At 40.6% G+C, this 20,165-nt stretch overlaps 1 protein-coding gene across 1 annotated transcript in view; it reads right to left on the bottom strand.

Moving 5' to 3' along the window:
• KCNQ5 (potassium voltage-gated channel subfamily Q member 5) overlaps positions 1 to 20,165 on the bottom strand; it is a 302,261-nt gene that overhangs the window by 23,468 nt on the left and 258,628 nt on the right. The window contains exons 7-10 of the mRNA XM_075087083.1: positions 19,192 to 19,287; positions 16,091 to 16,185; positions 14,579 to 14,605; positions 5,784 to 6,004 (exon numbers count right to left, since the gene is read on the bottom strand). Coding sequence (XP_074943184.1) covers positions 5,784 to 6,004; positions 14,579 to 14,605; positions 16,091 to 16,185; positions 19,192 to 19,287 — 439 coding nt within the window. The remainder of the gene's footprint in view (positions 1 to 5,783; positions 6,005 to 14,578; positions 14,606 to 16,090; positions 16,186 to 19,191; positions 19,288 to 20,165) is intronic.

Below are 20,165 nucleotides of genomic sequence, written 5' to 3'. Positions count from 1 at the left end.
CCCAGGAGATTTCCAGGTCCCGTTGTTTGAAGGAGGTGGTAGCTGTGGGCAAAGGGAGAGAGGATGACTGCAGCTTTAGATTCAGGTAGCTACAGGAGAATCCTCTATTTTAAAAAGCCATGAAGGATTTCCCAAAAAAACATTTTATAAAAATGAAAAAATTGCTCAAATGTTTCAGATTTGGTGCAAGTGGGTTACATGGTGGTTGGGAATCTTATAAGCGTCCTCTCAAAATGACTTCTTAACTCATTTGTTTACTCTTCACTGCAGATGAAGTTATCTGAAATCCATGAAAATCATACATCTGTGTGGTGGTCTGCTGCTGTCCCTCATGGAGCTGAGCTTGCTCATCATTCACCTGTGACCACCAAGTAAGCATTCAACCCCGCAAGGAATGGTGCACAGCAGGTTCCTCAAGAGACGAAATCATAAAGAGAGAGACTAAATTATTGACTCATATGGCCAGGACCTTGGTTGGAATAAATGAAAATAATGCCTCAAAATCAATAGCCTATACTTATTTACACAGAATTAAAAAAATGACTCGGAGCTTCCATCAGAATGCCAGATAATTTTTATAAGAACTTCCTAATTAAGTACAGTGACAATGGTAATAAATGAGAGCTCTATCAACAAGTCAAAAAATCACAAGAAAATAAATCTCCTGTCTAGCACAAAATGATATATTGCTAATAAACTGTCATTTAGTCCCATCATATGGGGTTTATATAAATGGAGCAGCTTTCTTTTGACATTATGCAGCTTCATTTTGAATCAGCAAATTTAAGCTAACTAAGATGTAAAAGCAACTGAGCTAAGCACCTTTGCCATCAAGTGAACTTTATACAAGGTCAAGATGCTTGTGCTACTGAAAGGAAAACCTGTCATTTTTTTAATACATTAATTACATGGTAGTAACTGAGGATATGGGGGCTGAAATGCACAACTGCATTCTTTCCATGGTTATTATAATATACTCTACCCCGAGGACTTTGTGCAAGTACTCTGTAGGGAATGAAAGGCTAGAGGTCATGTGAGCGTATAATGTTCAGGGATGGTGGAAGAAATCAAATTTTTCCTTAGAGAGTTCTTTTTAATTAATCAAATGAAATATGTTTGTAATATCTCCAGTGCTGCATGCTTTTTGGTGTTTTATTCAAAAAGCCACACAATGTCTCTAGGTTACAGTAAAAGCACAATAACTCATGCAGAGGCTCAGAAGCATGGGATGGTAGAAAACAAGTATGCTAGGGCACTTCTGTCCCTCACTGAGAACTGCATGCACAACTTAATATCCGTTCATTACCTCAGCTGTGGCTGTGCAAGACTGGAGCATGATTTAAGCAGAAAAAGTTCTTTTCCTCAGAAAAGAGAAAAGGAGAGATTTTGTAAGGTGAGTCTCTGTGGCTGGACCTACACTAAATACAATGAGGCACAGGCACAGCGCCTTAAGCAATGGCATGAGATCGCCTGTACTGTTTAATCACTGGCACAGACTCTGGCATGGGTTTGGCCACTGCCAGTGGATATTCTCATGTGCCGGGGGCTGTTCCTCATGGGCAGTTTGGCTGCGGTTTCCCTGGTTTTGGTGCAGGGACACAAGCCGTATTGCATGGGGAGGCCTCGGGGCCAGAGGTGGCTCTTGGCTCGCTTGGTGTATGGGCACGGTGGTGGCTGTGTGCGGCTCTGAGGTCAGGCAGGACCCTCACCTGTGTGACGTGGCATCCCTTTGGGGGAGGGTCTTGCATGACCCTGTATGATTCTTGTAACCTTTTAGGTGTGCACTTTGTAAAACTTCACTATTTACCATTCTTGTGTGGTGGAGATTTCCTTTGATCTGCTTGGTCCTGATAATTCCCTTTTAAATTGATAACAGGGATTAGAAATACAGCATCCTGGCACCTTTGTTAATTTGTGCAGGGTCTCCTTTTCCACAAGAGTTCTGGCAGTTATGAGCCACACTTCACGAGAGGCTGGACATGTATTTTAAATCAGATTACATAAGTCTTGGTTTTCAATTTTGCCCCCCTGTGCTGTTGTTAAGTGCCCTAGAGAGTGTCTGCAGCCACGCCATCAAAGCTCGCTCAGGTTTGGATTCCATTTGCAAATGCACATATGTAGCTGAAATAATTGCTGCCATTGCCAGGCTCACTTTGGCAATAGCAATAAATGGTTTATAGGCAGTTTCAGAAGTCTGTTGCTACCCATAAATAAAGCCATTTGTGCAACAATTTTGGTCATACTGTTCTGAGGCTGCTATGCCAAAATCCTTTTGGGAGATACCTGTGGCCAGCTTAAGTGTTTTGCTTACTGCCAAGAAACCCTTCTTCTGTGGTTTTAGTATGCAGTGGGGGAGCGTTAGGAAGCTTTTGTTACTGGGTAGCCTACGAGCCAGGCTACTACATTTTCAATCACGATAGCCTCTTAGCTGCGTCCATAAGCTCCTGTCTGGATTAGAAACCTCCCTTTACAGGCCAGTTTCTAATTGCTAGTGTTTAGTTTTTCCAGCAGTCTCTTCCTGATCATTTTGGCCCAGATTCCAGCCATGTCCGTTATCAGATCTCAGACAGCCCTGCAAAGTCCCTACATTGACTATCTGCCTTAGATCATCCTCACACGCTAACAATTTCTCTTCCTTTCTGAACACTCTACTTATATATTTGCTTCTTTGCTCTATTTTTACAGAGAGTTCAGTGCACCTGACCTTGGCAATGAGGTAGCTCCTCTGCCTGTGCTAATGGAAGAACATTTACAACCCCAAATCCCATATGGTGAAGGTAAAATCAAGCAAATATGAGTGTCTTTTCTTTTGGAAGGGGAATCTCATAGCGAGCTGTTATTATTTTTCACTAGATCACTGATATAAAATTTTGACACTGGACAGGGTACCCAATACTACGCTGTCTCTGTCCAAAAGGTTTATTGCAAGTGTCATTTCTCCTCCCCCCAAAAATGCTATGGAGATGTAAGAGCCACCAGAAGGGCCATATTTTCAAGGGTATTGGTTTGTGCCTAGACTTTCATCTAGAAAGGGGTGGCTTCTAGTTTGGCTGGAATATCAGCATACCAAAGTAATTAATTCTTTGTCCAGAGAATGCCTCAAGGAGGAAACTGGAGGACCTGATGACTGAGAGATATTAATAAAATGCTGCAAATACTGTATTTTCATCCAGTGAAAAATGTAAGATATTCTAAACTAAATGTGTCACCTCTGGATCCTTTTCATTGAGCTGTCAAATGCAGAAAGCATATCAAAGTGTGAAACTGGTAACACACACCAAAAAAAAAAAAAAAAGAAACCAAGGTTGGTAGCGCCTGACTTTTCCTGCAATGGACTGCGGAAGGTAACAGGGAGCTGCTTCTCAGCAGTGAGCACACTGGACATCTCTGATGCTGCCAGTCCTAGAAGTAGCTGGACCAGGTCCCAGAGTGGAAACTTGGCATTTGCCTGAAAGCTGGACACAATGGAAGCTGTTTCTCCTGCCACAGATGAGAAATTGGTCATATCTGTTGGCCCCAGTTCATAAGGGTGGACTAGTAGCTGGAAACCGCTGACAAGGAAACAGGCTGTGCTTGCCCTGAGGAGCGGGAAGATCTTTAAGGGTTTACTCATGGCAATGAATGGTCTGTTGTTGTTGTTATCTTTTATCTACAGAAATACCCAAGGTGCTGCTTATGCCACCTTTTCCATGAAAGGGAGGCAATAAGACGGAACATGATCTCGTGCAGATCATTGCTATTAACGACAACACGTACAGGACAAAATAGAGGACTCACTGAGGAAACATTTCTGTGACAAATGGGCTGATTTAAAACTAAATGGATGCTTGAGTGAGGTGCAGGCTGCAAAGCTGGAGCAGAAGTGAGCCTTTGATACCCTGGGAGTGTGCTCAACAGATTACTCTCTTCTTAGGTCACTTCCAGGCACAATGCAAGTTATGGGGGTTTAACTCATGAAATCACTTTCTGGCATGGTTTTGGGGAGAGGCTCTTGCTATATAAGTCATTATGTAGGAAGCCTAAATTTAGACAGGGTAGCTTCAACCCCGCTCTGGTACCTAGAGCATTTCTCACTTCCTGTTGTGGAACAAGTGGCCTTGTCCCAGCTCCACGTCAGCGTGAGACCCAGGCTAGCATCACACAGCCCCTGTGCCACAGCTGCTGCGGGACATGAGCCAGGGCCTGTGCCCCAGAATGGAGCGAGGAGCAGTGAGCAACCTGGATAGCAGCCTGGTGGCTGCTACACCCCAGTAGCTCACGGTAATGCAGCCAGATTCAGGATTTGCGCCTCTAAGAGATCTCCAAGGTGGAGGGCTAGCCTGGAAAGATGACCTTAGCAAACACTGTTGGTTTCTCTTGTTTGCCCTCCAGGAAATGTTTATTTACCCAGGCTTTTCCTGATGAGATGTGTTGCGTAGGGTGTGCTCAGCTGAGGGATGGGGCATTTCAGTTCAATGGGTATTTTGCAACCTACATGTCTGTGATAATATGTGCTCATAAAAAGGAAGCAGACACCAAAATTGCACTTCCGCCTAATTAGTTTTACCACAATTGTTGGATGTAACATGCATGATTGCCATCATAGAAAGAATTTAAAGTTATATCTCTTTACTTTGATCAAATGATTTATGTTGTACCTTTGCCACACAGTCAGGGTCACTGCCTCCTGTTGTAGCTGACCAGTTTGTTTCCCTTATTTTCTACCTGGGAGTCCCACAAAAAAGAACAAAAAGTTCATATGTTGGGAAAAATGTGAATGGAGAAGCCCAAACCCAAATCCACTGGGCCAGCGGTACCCCCAGGGCTGTGTGAGTACACCTTTTATGCAGGACCTGTCCCTTACAGGGGTCGGGCTCATCTGGTGCCCTTGGCTCCTGCCTGTTGGGAGGCTGCTCTCATGACCTCCGGTGCTCCCTGGTTAGGGGAGTCACTGTCTCTGTTTTGGCAAGCTTTTGCAGATGAAGATCTTTGCCTGAACACTGGCTAGTTTAATGCCAGAGAGGATGTTAGCTGGAGAATGGAGAGTGGAGAGGGGCAGCATCCATTCCCGTGGGGAGGTGGCATGCTGGAAAGGCTGCGCTCCTGCCTGCTGTGGGGTCAGTGAACCATTTTCACAAAGATCTACTTCTTCACACATTAGGAGTCCTTCCTAGATCTAAAATACCCTTTAGAAAGCAATACATAAAAGAAATAACACCAGTTTTGTTTCCTAAAGCCACCTGCTTTACCGAACCTCATACAACCCTGTAAAACTTAGAGCACCCAGTAGTATTTCTCTTGGTGGCAGGTGGCTGTACGCCCAGTGAAGGTAAGAGGAGGGCATCTCCCAGCTCCTTGTCAGGCTCCCCTGCCTGGGGGAGCCAGTGCCATACAAGCTGTGTTCTCGGCTGGCAAAGGCACAGCGTTGGCCACGGTACATGGCCCACCAGCGAACGGCAGAGGGTTTGGGCAGCAGCTGCACCCAGCGGTGGGAGAGGGGCCACAACAGCACAGCTGCTGCTGCCAAACCCGTGGGATGCATTTAGTCCACCTCCAATTTTCCGTAGTGACCCCCTTTTCCAGCAGTTGCTCCCTATGCACCACTGATACAAGATTTCTTATTAAAAAAACCCAACCCGTCGGCACGCTCTTTGAAGCAGGGTATAGCTTTCTAGTATCTCTGCCCTGATGTAACAATCCTTTCTGCCTTCCAAAAACAGGTCACATTCACAGTACAGGTGTGCAAGAGTGCGAGCAGGCTGGCAGCAGCATGCAGTGGCAAACGAGGCACGAAAAACTCCTACCATCGACCACGGGTTTGGGCTGCGAGCTCTTCAGCCGCAGCGAGGGCCTGAAGCGGGTTCGGTCATTGAAGCTCCAGCTCTTCTGGACTTTGGTCGGGCTGCCCTCAGTGGCAATGTCGGCACTTGGTGACCGGCGATCTCCAACTGAAGACTGCCTGTTCTTTATACTTTGACCTCGTGGGCTGGCCATCCGGACCCGCTCCTTAAAACTTAGCTTTTGACTGTGAAGAAGAGAAATGTATTTTATTTCATGATTCCTCCAATCCTTTATTTTTCTATCATATCATATTAGAAAATAATCTCTAAAAATCCTCAATAGTATGAATCTGTTTCTTACACACTTTTATTTTCATTGAATATATTTCGTTTGGAATGAAACAATAACATAATAACCTTGTAAAGGAAATAAGGAAATAAAAATTAACAAAGAGAAACAAATGTCACCCAATTATTTCAAATTAATCTCTAAGGTTTTTTTTTTCTTATTCCTTGACTTTTAAATAGGTTTATTTCAATCTTAGTCAGCCCAGCTCAGTGCGTTTCTGGCCATCTCTTCAGATAAACAAGAACAAAATGTATTCTATTATTACTGCATGCCATGTAGTGTTGGGAGATCTTTAAGCAGGCAAAAATACTGTTAGTATAGTCATGCTTTTTCAAAATGTGGCACTTCCAACATTTCATATGCATTGTTAGTGATCACCCATATCCAGAACTCCTTGTTACAGGACTTACTTGGACAAGACGAAACCAAGATTCACAAAACATCCAAGATGACCGATTAATGGAAATGTAATGATACGCTGTGTGCTCACTAAACCCACTGCTGGAGATTAAGCTGGGAGCTGACTGCCTGATAATACTGAGGCGGTATTGGGCAGGCACTTTAGGGCAGGTGCAAGAGCCCAGCCAAGCTCATTCCTGTGGCTGCTGGGTCAATGGTGGCCCCGTGGTCTTCTAGTTGGCCGATTGTAAGCTTTTGTTTTTTTTTTCCTCCTGTGACCTCCAGTCAGCTAAATGTGGGATATGTAGATTTTATACTTCCCAGTGCTTAAATTACCTTTGTTCGTGTTCAAACACATCTGATGAACATCCCGTGGTCACTCTGACTATATGCCTATGCTTTTTCCATTATGTAACATTTTTGCCTTTGTTTGTCTCCTCCTGTAGCAGAAGGCACAGAGGGGAAATAGAGTCTGATACAAGGTTTGGAAACTTTGTTTTATCTACACGGCTAAGTTCAATCGCCTGTACAGGGGAACGGTCATCTTGATCAGTGGTCCTGTTCTTGCAAGGGCAGAGATTATAGGAGCAATGCAGTAGCTGCTCATGGTATGAAGTTACTGGGTCTTGCAGTCTTACTGCCTTGGCATAGGCTTTGGGGGTGCTTTTAAAACACCTATAGCAAAGACTGTTTACCTGCAAATTATACTTGTACTTTCTAGTATTCTCAAAGTCTATGCATTTAACTTCAGCATGCCCATAAGATGTTTTCAACAGAAATGGATTCTGCAGCTAATTAACTAATGTTAACATGGACTATGTGGTTCCTAGATGTTTAACCTACTGCACCTGAAAATACAGTGTTAATGTGTAGTTACATGAAATGGAATGTAGGTATAAACTTCTGTGGCTGTGAAATGTTGAGATAATCAGATACCTTTTTCCATGCATAGTATAGCATAGCATAGCATTTCATTCTGAACACAAACATCACTGAGAGCAAAAAAGGATGCAGCTTGTAGCAGGCAAAGCACATGCTGGGAAGCTTATAATGAAGTAATTTTCAAGAATGCTAAAAAATTAGCACATCAATAGAAAGATTATTAGATAAACTTATTTCTATATGGCATGTTGAATCACTTGAAAGAATACCTTTCCTATAATTTCTGAACGTAATCCCCTTTTTCCCTTGCCCAAAGTAAGCAACTGTTGAAATAAACACACGATGGTGCTGGAAATGTTATCTATTTCCATTGCAAATTGTTACCCACACCTGCAGTACTGTGTGCTGTTGCATATGCAATACAGAAGACCCACAGAACCTACTATTTGAAAGAAAAGTGAGTTCTAAGATTTAATTTTCAGTAAAAATTACATTTCAAGACTGAATTACATTTCAGCTCAGGAATCTTTTGTACTGTACTACTTATTGAAAATATAAGCTGTAAAATATTTATTAACCACATAATTACATTGTCATACTATACAGCATGAGCAACAGAATCAAAATGGACTTCTTATTATAGATATTATTCCTTGGCATGTGTCCCCTGTGCTTTTTTAAACTCCTCTTATGGCTCAAATTGTATTTGCTATTGAAGCATGAAATCAAATTATATTTTTGTTGACAGATCTTAGAATAAAAAGGTTTCTGGACAGCTCTCCTCCTGTTGCACTAATTAAAATGAAAGAAAAATTGATAATAGCCATAAAAATGATCAGTATGGACCATATCTTTTAAAATCCCATTAACTCCAAAACTAAAATGAAAATAAAAAATATGAAAAAAGCACGTGTTGTTCTGTCAATTAATTTGTACAAATGAAAGCAATGGCTGCCTTTAAATGATTTGTACACATGGTTATTTCATTTATAAAAGCTTAATGGTACACAATGGCTACTTAACCTGAATATCTTTTGTTCTCCAAATCAAAGCAATGAGGCAATGGTGAAAGGAACGGTAGACACTTCATCTGTACTAGAGACATTTTTCAAAAGTGCAACACTGAGAATGAAAGTATTAATTTAAAATGCAGACCTCATACTTAAAAAAAAAAATCTGCTTTGTAGCAATGGCAATGTAATGGCATGCCAAGGGTCCATGCGGAGGATGCTGCATCATGAAGTGAAACGCAGCCCCTGAAGGAAGCGTGGTTTGGAAACTCTATTTTGCATCTTGAGAGTTTCTCCAAAGACACTGGTTATAGCAGTTCTTCGCTTCTTGGATCCCTGTTCCTATTTTGAGACTGGTGGGAAATGTTCCTGAAGTCACTGGGTCCTACTCAGCGTAGGCATAAACCGTATGACTTGCAGCAGTGGAGAATTCATGTTTGGGAGAAGAAAGCTGCTGTCCCTGGGAGCACCCTGCCACAGGGCTCTTCTAAATATGATATAGAACAGGTCATGAAGGAATAACTGAATCAGAGAATTTTGGGGTCATCCTGACTAGTCTTTTTCCCACAGTGAAAGTCCCTTCCCTTATAGGTTATATAGTTCCTGGCTCTTGACTCTATTGCAATAGTGGTGGAGAAAGTATTAGAGATATGGCTGCCCTTTCAAGCATCCTTGGGCATTCTGCCTTTGAATCAGTGGTCCCTGAAGCCTTCAGGGCCCTTTATTCTGATTTAATGATGGTTGGATTAGCACTGTCCAATGCCGTGCCAAAAATCCTTCACTGTTTGCAGGACTTAGCCTATAACATTTTTCTCTTTCCCCCCTTCTCCTCTCTTTTTACAAGATATCCAAAGGAAATCCCTTGAACTAATGTAAACCTGTTAATGGCCATTGGAAATTCACACTTCCCTGTAAGTACTCCCAAACTTTAAGTTGAACCATTGTCCAAAAGGCAAAAACCATGACAAAAAAAATCAGGAAAATGTAATTGAACAAGCTCCTGAATCAGACCTAAATGACAAGGATCTGAGAAAAGCACAGCTGTCTCCAGTCATCTCTACATTCCTTTAGATGTGTGTCTGTCCACCATTTCTTGTACCTTACGTGATTGATAGTTTATCCCAGTTGGTTTATATACATATTTGCTTCCTATTACAATCTTCCCTGGTAATAGTAATCTCTTTGGGCCTGTTCTTGTGGGCTGCAAGTTGCAGAATGTATTCATATTGATAACACTGAAGCTTTGAAGCATCTTTTAGTGGAGATCAATTACAATTGGCACCTGTGGGAAAAAAGCAAGTGACTTTTCTCGATTGCTTTGCCTTCTGGAAGGTCAGCTGTAGGATCTTAATGCTTGTTCTTCCCATCAGTACATGCACGAGCTGTTGACTTCCATGGGATAAAAAAGTACTTTGTAGTTTTCATTTCTTTTTAAATTTCTGTCTTTTCCACCTTTGATTTATGAAGGGATTGGTGTTTAGGGACACTAGAGGTCACTGTAGCTTCACTGCTAGGGGAATGAACACTGCTGGACGAAATGACTAGACTTGAAAAGGTTTTGTTTTAATTGATAGATGCCTACAAACCTTCGCTTTTCTCTCCCATACTCACAGCTCTGTCTGTCTTCCATGGACCATCTTACTATACTTCTTGGTTAACTGATCATCTCTTTGCATCCCAGTCCTGCTCCTCTATTTCCCTGCCTAAATTCCTTAATTTCTGGTCAAGTTTATCCTGTGCCCTGCTTCAGCTTCAGACCTGCAGCACTGCTGCTTGCTACTAGTCACAATTTATAATTTGTTTTTCAGATTTTCACACTGAGCAGGCTGGTGGAGGTGGGAATAGGAAGAAAATGAAATGAATCAGAAGTAACTGGAGGGCCTGAGGGTGAGGGAGAATGCTTTGGATCTCGAGCTGAGACAGAAGCTAAAACTGATAAAAATTATCACCCATGACAAACAACAGCAAGCAAACATACGTGCCAATTTTCAGCAGTTAACTTCCAATAAATATAGATATTGATTCTTATCAAGCCTACAGATGACTTTACTGAAATTAAGCTAAGTTGAACAAATGCAAATACAATGGATGGTACAACCAGGCCTTAAGTTCAAACGTTCAAGACTTCTCCACCAGTCTCATGCTAGGAGCATGAACCTAAGAAATGTAGTGTTATATCTCGTACCCTCAATGAGTAGTAACAAGAATTTCAGGGACATAATGTCTTAAAGATCAATCGTCAAACAGAAAAAAATAAATGAAGTTCAGGGGGTTTGTGTATTTTTTTCTTTCTCAAAACAGTTTCCGGATGAAGAGAAACTTTTTTTTAATCTCAATTTTCTATCATCAATTTGTACTTCTATTGTCTTTTAAATTATTTTTAAAAAGTAAGGAAAAAATCCATAATAAGCCTTAGTTATAAATCAAGGGTTTCTTCCCGTAAGATCCATCCATCTAAGAATTACCATTTTTGGTAAGAGACACAATTTCCACAGAATTCAGCTGAAGCAGATGGTTGATTTCACATGCATTCCTCTACCTCCCAGTACAGGGCGCAGGCACAGCTTCCACGGGCTGTGTCCAAGGGGATTCTTTTCAACAACAATTGCACATTTTGACTGTTGGTATTGCCTAGCATGTTATAGCTTAATATTCCCCACTAATTTTTAGATGGAGAACTCAACTGCCTTGATCACAAAAATCCTCTTGGACTTGGGGGAATGTCTTTACCCAAGTGTTCAACCCCAGTTTTAGATCTCTGCAAGGTAATGCATTCCAAAAGCCTCAGGCAGAGAAGGGGAACCGGGCTTTGGCAAACTGCGGCGTGCTGCACACTGCAATTGTCTGACCAGATGAGATCCAAAGAACTGGTGTTATTGCCATTGTCTTAGAGTCATTGCAGGCAACAAGCAACGAGGGGAATCACAAGCACTTAAAAAAAAAATATCAAGAAACCTCCTTTGGAGAAGTAAGGAACTTTAAAGCACTAAGGAAGGGAAGTAAATGAATCATGCACCTGATGTTAGTTGGCATTCTCAAACACCATGTGAATAGGCAGGATGCTGAATACCTATGTTTCCGAGGGGTGTACATCCTGAAGAGCTTCTGTTTATTACTACAAAGCTTACTAGGAGTGAGGGGAGATAGAGGACCGTGTTACTAAGCATTCCACTGCTAGGTAAGGGGTTAGGCTTTCCACCTCAAGTTAGATTCTGCATCATTGGCAATTTCTTTTCATATGGTGCATGCAGAGAGTTTACATTAAATCTATTTTTAGAAACAGATATGATATAGGAGGTGGAGAGAATTCCAGAGTACAATTCATTTGTTTCCCTCATAGCAGGGATGGATTTCCCCCCCAGGCTCTTATACTGGCAAACCTTCTTACTGCACCAGAGAGAGTTGTCTGAACAGGGAATTCATACTGAAGCTCACTAGTTACAACACTAGATGGGTGACATTCATTCTTTGCAGACACCCAATGCATGTCCTACACACAGCTTAAGACTGCTTATATTCTCAGGATTTTGTAAGATTCATCAGTCTTGATCTAGTTTCCTGCACAGGAAGAATTTCAGCCACATTGTATAATTGAACAGAAATAAATATTATTTGCATTCAGCGTGTGCATTTGTAGATATGGAGAATTTAACACATAGGTTTTTTTAAAATAACTTGCTGAACTCTAGAACAGATTTATAGACATACCTCATTTACAGCGTGGATACACCAGAGAGCTTGTCTACCATTACTTTTGATAAATGATTAATTAGGATACTTGTGTATAATACTTTGAGAAATATAACATACATATTTTTCTTGAAATCAGTAGGAAGCTACAGCCTCATAAGCACAGCGCTCTCAACTCATATGCACAGCAGCATTTAATTACCTAATGGAAGACTGTGGGTCTATACATGACAAAACACAAGAATTAATTTCTGTAAAGGTAGAAGTCATTTTCATAGGAAAGAAAACAATTAACTTTTACCTAAAGTAATAAAAGTTTTCCTCCACTGTTACTAGAATGGAGTACAGAGCAAAGAGCATATTCAGAAAGCAATCCAATGCACTACTTGTGCAAACACATCTTCATTTAAAGAGTGAAACAAGAAGCAGCTTACTTAGTTCACATAGCATCCCATGCAAGTCACTCAGCATCGCAGTAAGAAAGAAGTTAAACACTCCAGGACAGTTATCTCATAGTAGGTTGCAGCAGTTTGCATTTACATGTTTACCACAAAAGACCACATACACCACAGGTATTGAAGGTGATACAAACGTACAGCAGTTTATCAGCATGAGAGCAATAGACAGCCGCTGACAAAACACACCTTTTTTAAAAGGCACTGAGTGGTCTGCAGGGTTTTTACTGTAGACCAGGATCTCAGGAGTTGACTAGTTCACTTTTGTACCTATGCTAATTTTCAGCAGTGCACATATTAGTTAAGAGTTTGAGAAGGGACAAGCATCTTCCATTCAGTAAAAACAAAGCAAAAAAGTCTGGCTAAATCATTGACTACTTTTAAAACAACAGCAGTTATCATTGACATGGAGCATGTAATATAATTTTGACAACTGGGATTTGTTTTTTTAGCATCTAGTTTCTACTTATTGTAAGTAAATTTCTCTCTTTAAGTGCTTGCAGGTACAACTGGGAATAACCTCTCCCCTCTGCACAAATCGCTATTTTGGAGGTACGTATTAATTTACTATCAACTTCAGCCTCACCTTTAAAAAAGCTGAAGTTAATTTTAGCTGTAGGAGGAGTAGGAAATAGGGCTGGTGAGTGCAAAAAGGTTTATCAGTCTGTAATAATTTAATGAGACCAATACACTGGCTAGCAAGCCTATGGAGGTACAGTATATGAAAAGTCACAGAACTGATAGAGCAGGTGAAGTGCTCGAGGGACACCTCAGAGCAAATCCAGTCCCCTCGAGTTACTTTGACACTAACAGCAGTTACATGCACATCAGGGAAAAGGATGGAGTCAGGTGCCGGAGGATCAATCTGGAAAGTGGAACAGGACACGGGTAATTAATGTGAAGGCTTTCTACCCCTGACTGAATATCCCAGAAGGGTTTGTGAACCACAGTACAACTTGGGGGCAGATGTATTTCAGGCATTGATGTGTCACCGACACTTTTTCTTGGCTTTTCATTATTTTCTGCTCAGAGGTAAACTCCACTATTCTCTGATCGTGCTGATACCGCAGTGCTGACTGCCGAATGCCTGCTGACTCCCATCCCTAATGAGTTTTGGAGGTAGTGTAATTTCTCTTGTAGCCACTGAGCCCTTTCCTGTCCCTAGGGATTAGAGATATAAGTATGGCAAAAATCAGCATTTCCACTTACTGCCTTAGGACTGTGCATCCCCAGAGCTTTATTTATCCGAAGAGGATAGCCCTGCCAAGGCCTGCCTCTGCACGCTGTAGGCAGCCGGGCCTCAGCCAGCATCCAGGCTGGGTGGAAACCCCACCTGCCCTCCTGGCTGACAACGGTAAGGCTTAAGGAGATGCCAGACTGCCTCCTCCGCCTGAACAGGGCCATGCAAGAGGGCAAAGTGGAGGTGAGCCATTGTGGTGGTGCTTTCCCCCTACCTGCTGTTTCCCAAAACCTTCTTTAGAAGAGGGGTAGCAGGAAAAGGTTGGGAAAAGGTGGAGATGTGGCACTGAGGAAGCTTTGAGGATGTTCCTGTAGGACAACACAGACCCTTGCCAAGGCGACAGCCAGCCGGCACTGTCAGGGGGTCTTCCCTCTGTGACAGAGGGCTGGTGGGATGGTTCACAAAGCCAAATTCAACTACATGCCTGTAGCTTCCACTGTGATTCCTGGAAACCTTGAGCATTGATTTTATGGCAGAAGCTGGGGGCCACATCCTTGCCCAGGAGCTGGGTCAGGGGAGGCTGCTCCGCTCGCTACTCCGTCACTGTTCGAATGGAGCTCCCCCCAAAGTTAAAAAGTAAAAAATTGCCTAGATTTTCCCATACAAAAACTGGGACAAAGAAGCAGATTTCAACAGCATTAGTCTATCGATATGAGTTTTAAAAAAATGCAATTTGTGATTATTATCAGTTAACAGTTACAGTTCATTGAACCTACTGTACAGAACCTGAAACATCTAAAAGCCATTAAGCAGCAGCGATTTCACAGATAAAAGAAATAAAAGAAAGTACAAACCTGCCAGAAGCTTCCCCTTGTTCTTTTCTTCAGGTCAGGGAGTGGGAGGGAAAAACATACTTGTTATGCAGATAGTAATCATATTACTTAGTTACAGATGATGTTAGATATATGATAAACATAAATGGATATGTTAATTAGTGTACAACACAGATGTTACATTGCAACCACAAAAACATTCAAGCAAGACTTGTAACTACAATGCTTCTGAAAAAGAAACTCTTGAGTTGTTTTAACACATGCATAACATGCTTAGTACATACCACTGCAGACTGAGTTGGCAAAGCACTTAGGCAAAATGCATTGCTGACACATATATAACAGAAAGCTGTAAGCTCTTATTAGATAAAGTTATCTCTGATAAATAAAAAGGTTTCATTTTAGGATAGCACAGCAATATGCTTATTTAAAATAATAAGTAGATGCACTTTTGCGGGACAGTAATATTTTTGGTGGGATACAGCTTCATTATTTATGTAATTTTTTATCCATCCATTTATACCAATGTTGCCTTCAACCTGTTTGTATATGTCAAAAATCAATATTCCATGTAACTTTTAATCTAAAAGCTCCTTTTAGTTTGGAGCATTTTGGAATGGATTTGGTAATGGATTACTTATGACTCTGTTCTTGTCAACTCTTTGAAATTCAAAGATCAGCTTTGGGTACCCAGCCAAACCTCTTTTTGGCTGAGCTTTTTGGCACACGATTACCTTTTTACTGTCATGTGGATGTTCATCACCCAGCTTTGAGAGAAACCACTAATTCTCTTGCACTGTCTGCAATAACAACAGTTAGGATGCTTATCAGAGTTTTCCCATAAGGCTCTCAGCACTCTCCTTTTTGATCTTTATCGAGTATCTTTTACTTCCTGATTTGTGCCCCGTATTGAATCAGTCAATTTACTACTTTCTGGTAAATCTTTTACTGAATTATTGAAGACTCTTGGGCTGCCAGTGCTCTGCAAATTCTCACCCAACCTAGGATATCAAATATTTCCTATCTGCCAAACTGCGACATGTGTATAACTGAGGATATAATTTGCCCTAAGGAAATACTGAATATACCAGAAGTTATGATGAAAAGGAGCAAATTCTCCAGCTCATTCACCTGCAAAATACCACAAGGTTCTCTTCCCTCACAAAGGTAGATCTGTACCTGTAGCCTTGTACAGAGGCACAGGCATAAAAATACCACTAAATCAAGGAAAAAGCTCTGCATTAAACTTAATATTTCCCTCCTTCGAGATAATTTGGAACTGGGTGAAATGTTAACCTTGACATATGAGTGGGGTTTGGGGAAAATGTTTCTAATGCCTGTCCTCAGATAAATGGCAATGATTTGTATTTGTCCCACTTTCCTAGCCCCTAGATAATACTGATACGAATTGTTAGTTGAAATTTTTAATGAGAGGACTTAAGAAGACAAAACAAGACGAAACAGACAAATAGTAATTCTTTATAAGCTTGAACAGACATTGAGAACAGCACCAGCTGCCATATTTGTACCTACTTTGTAGGGCTGCAGGTATGCAAGGCCTTCAAATGAGGCTTCCAGGTAGCAATGGAAACCGATTTCTCATCAGCCGCATAACTACGCCATACACACTACGTGCAGGATATATGGTAAAAAAGAAAAAACAAGGCAAGAGGGAGCAGGGGATGAAACAAAAAATTGAAAAGCAGATTAGTAACCAATACCAGTCATGGCTTTCTTTTATCATTCATAGCACTGATACATGCCTGAGGGGAGGAAGAATACTTTCATAATATCGCCAGGTGGCTGTCAGGTTTGTTCGGCTGGCGTCGGTAGAATAAAACCGCCAAGAAGCCTGGTATGGGGAAACAATAGAAAAGCACAAAGGAACCAAGAACATGAAGTGACAATGCCACCGCACTGATTACGGAGAGAGGGGATTTTGCTCAGATTGAGATGTGCTCTATTAGGTCGATTAAGGAAATATCAGTAAAAACCTACCAAAACTTTTGTGACTCACAGTACACTTTACATGTTAAAGTAAGAGTTACTGGCTTCATGGAAGCACCAGAAGATATTCAACACATAAAGGTGCTCAAAAAAGCATCTCAGTGATTTATTTGTGACAGGTCCTTAGGGGACACCCACAGAAACTTGCAGTCTGAAGTAAAGAAAGCGTCATAATACATTTTGTAAATGATAATGAAAACCAGACAAAAAGGATTTAGAAGAAAAGTGAAGTATTCCCTGTGATTTGAAACACTGTTAAATGTTTAAAAACACGAAATAAATAATTTCAAAGGTGAGTGACCAAAGCATAGCATTGAAAACATATTCAACATTTAGATTTATAACTGCACGTAGATAGTAAGACAGATCCTCAGTTCTACAAACTGGAACAGCTTCCCTGATGTCAGCATAACTAGATTAATTTGTACTAGCTGAGTATCTGTGCTTCCTGTATATTGTCAACCATTAAATGTCGTCCAGGTATTCTTGTACGGAGTCTAATACCCTGTGTTTTCCTACTGCATGTCTCCCAGAAACACATCTAGTCTTCATCTACAGATGGAAAACCTGTCACTTACTTTGTAAATTGTTCCACTGGTTGATCATTCTGATTTTCAGAAATCTCTGCATTATTTTTAATCTGAAAATCTCTGGTTTTGGCTTATAGCCAGAGATATTTGTTACGTTTATGCCTGCTACATTAAACAGCCCTGTAGGTTCCAATACTCCCTCTTATGTTCAAATAATATTCACACCAAATATTTCTTATAAGCTAAACATATCAAGAAAAGTATGTCCCTATGAAACATGCCAGTTTTCTATAGTGATACCTTAGCTGTCTTTAAGTCAGGTAAAGGCTCTAGCAGACAGTATATCTATGGCAACAGAGGAGTTAGCACAGACTAATTCCACACCATAACTGATTATAAGATAGATATTACCCTGGTAAACTAGAGCACACTGATTTCCATGGTAGTTTGTTATCAATATCCACAACAGAAAATTTAAAAAAGCCCAGGCACTGTTACAGTAGACAATGGTATGAAGTTCAGACACATCCTGCACTTATGAATATGACATTTTCTCCAGTCCTGGACTAATTTTTTGCAATGTTTTCTTTGCTTTCTCCAATTTTCCAGTCTCATCTACAAACTGCAGGTGCTGAGTTGATGTGTAGCATTTTAGTACTAGCATCACCATACACAGTGATCAGCCTTCTCTTACTTGTTACCTTTCTGGTTCTGTACCTAAGGACTGTAATAAACCAGCTGGACTAACATACTGGGAACTTGTATGAAGCTTTTGGCCCTTCTTCCTCACTCTTCCTCCTCTGTGTTTCTAATCTTAGTGAAATCCTTTCCAGAGTCACTAATATTAGTCCTCTTGTAATAACCTGAATTCATTGTATCCAGATCAAGTTTTGTATTTGGCATACTAAGCCATTTGGCTAAAGTCACCCAGATCATCCTCAGGTTCATCCCCATGTGCCTGCCCTCATCTTTACCATTCTGCCAGGTGTTGTGCCATTGGCAAATACCTCCATCAGCAACTTTATATTAATATTTCCAGATCACTGAAAATACTGAACAGGAGAATGAACATGTAATGCTGAACAAGCTTAATCATTGGGATCCGACCACAAATATCTTCCTTTCACAATGTTTTTGCCTATTGAGGGTCACTTTCTGAAATCAGTCAGCTAGCTACTCTTAATCTATTTAGCATGCTGTCTTACTAATATTTTGGTTTGACTGTCATGCAATAATAATAATAGCCACATCCAAAACCTAAATCTATTGTGTGTTTCCTCTGGCAACCAAACTTGGAAGAAATAGATTAGAATAGACGTATTAGAAAATACCCCATACTCTCATTCTACAGTACAATAGATACAAAAGGAGTGGATTTATATTTATTCATTATTCTAATAAATATTACATATCAAATATTTAGTATTTAAAAATCATTGAACACTAATAATGGAAAACATTCATTAAGAATGTTTCAAAGACAGCCTGGCATCTAACCTGAACTTATCATGGAACTCTAGTATATTCATGCTCAGCTTCTTTATTTGGCCATTTTTGCTTAAAAAAATCTTTCTAAATCGTTGATCTGTACCATCATGTCAACATTGGAGCTGAAATCACTTCAGACAATTTCAGGCATTTTGGAATTGCTAGTGCCTCCACTTCCAGCTTTTGCATGGACTAATAGTGAAAGCAATTCTCTGGGCAGGACACTTAATTTTCACCAAGTATATCACTCATCGGAGCACTCTCAACCTTTTAGCAGATGAAAAGTAGCTTAATATAGGCAAGAGTGCTGTGCTGTCAGCTGGGTTGTCTAGGGATCAATTCTATTTTTCCAAGTAATTCACTAACTACAGGCATGCAATTGACATCCTTGACTTGGTTTCTTCAGCACGGATAGAACTTAAAAACTATGCATAGAAATGCTATATGCACAATTATGGCAACACACGGCAATCACTGAACTTATTTCATGAAACTAACCAATCTGTTAACCATTATTTCCACAAAACCTTCCAAATTGAAATAATAAAACTTGCTCCAATATGTACTTTTAATCACCTACTGTTATCTCTTCACTGATTTCGTATTTACCTGAATTAGACTGGCGGCTGGATTCCTTCTTTTCTCAAAGTGTTTCTGACGATGTTGTTCCTGCACTTTTAATGCAAATCCTGAGCCAAGGATGCCCTGCAATACAATACACCATTTATTATTAGGTAGGTGGTTTTTCCAGCAAGTATACACAATAAACTACTAAGGTTTTGTGAAGCTGTTATGCCATATAATTGCACCAGATAGCACATTTATGGCAGTATAAGTCAGTATAAGGCTTAGCAACAGTGTCCATTTGTGGTGAGGCCGGAGACTCCTTACATAAGAGTTAACATCTGTGGTGCTACTAGTGACCACTCATCCCAACCATTGCTTGGGTTGGTGCTGCACTATGCTCCTGCAGCTCTGACAGCCACAGATATACATCTGTATATAAAACATCAGGCAGGAACACTCAGAGGAATTTAAGCCAGGAATGATGAAATGACCAGCTGCCAGATATGCCAGACATATGTGGACTTCAAAGTCCATATCTGCAGTACTTTTGAGTGTTTCTGAGGAAAATGAGTATCTGTACATAGACACGACATGAGGAACTAAAGTTCTGGCATCTCTAATATGCAAGGTTATTCATCTTTTACGTGTTCATTGTAGTCCTGCTAACATGAACTTTCTTGTTAGTGGTGACTAGGTAACAAAGAGAATTAATAACAGTAGCTGCTGTTATATGTAAAAGATTCACAAACAGATAATGTATTATAATTATAATGCGTTATAATATGCCAGAGATACTGAAATACTCTCTGTACTTAGAGTAAGAAATAAACGCAGTTCACTAGATGATTCAATGCTGTTTGCAAATGCTGACTTTTAATCTTGGTTTGTCTCTATGGCTGAAAACAAATGTATTTTTATAACATACATATTTTGTAGTGAACTATACGTAATGAATCGGAGTATGAAAATATTGATTTTCTATATATGTTGCACAGGATGCAATACAACAATATACA

This window comes from Phalacrocorax aristotelis, chromosome 3 (genome assembly GCF_949628215.1).
Source record: "Phalacrocorax aristotelis chromosome 3, bGulAri2.1, whole genome shotgun sequence".
NCBI classification, from domain to species: Eukaryota; Metazoa; Chordata; class Aves; order Suliformes; family Phalacrocoracidae; genus Phalacrocorax; species Phalacrocorax aristotelis.
The sequence above is the reverse complement of the archived record's forward strand: the minus strand, read 5'-3'. Positions and strand labels throughout refer to the sequence as shown.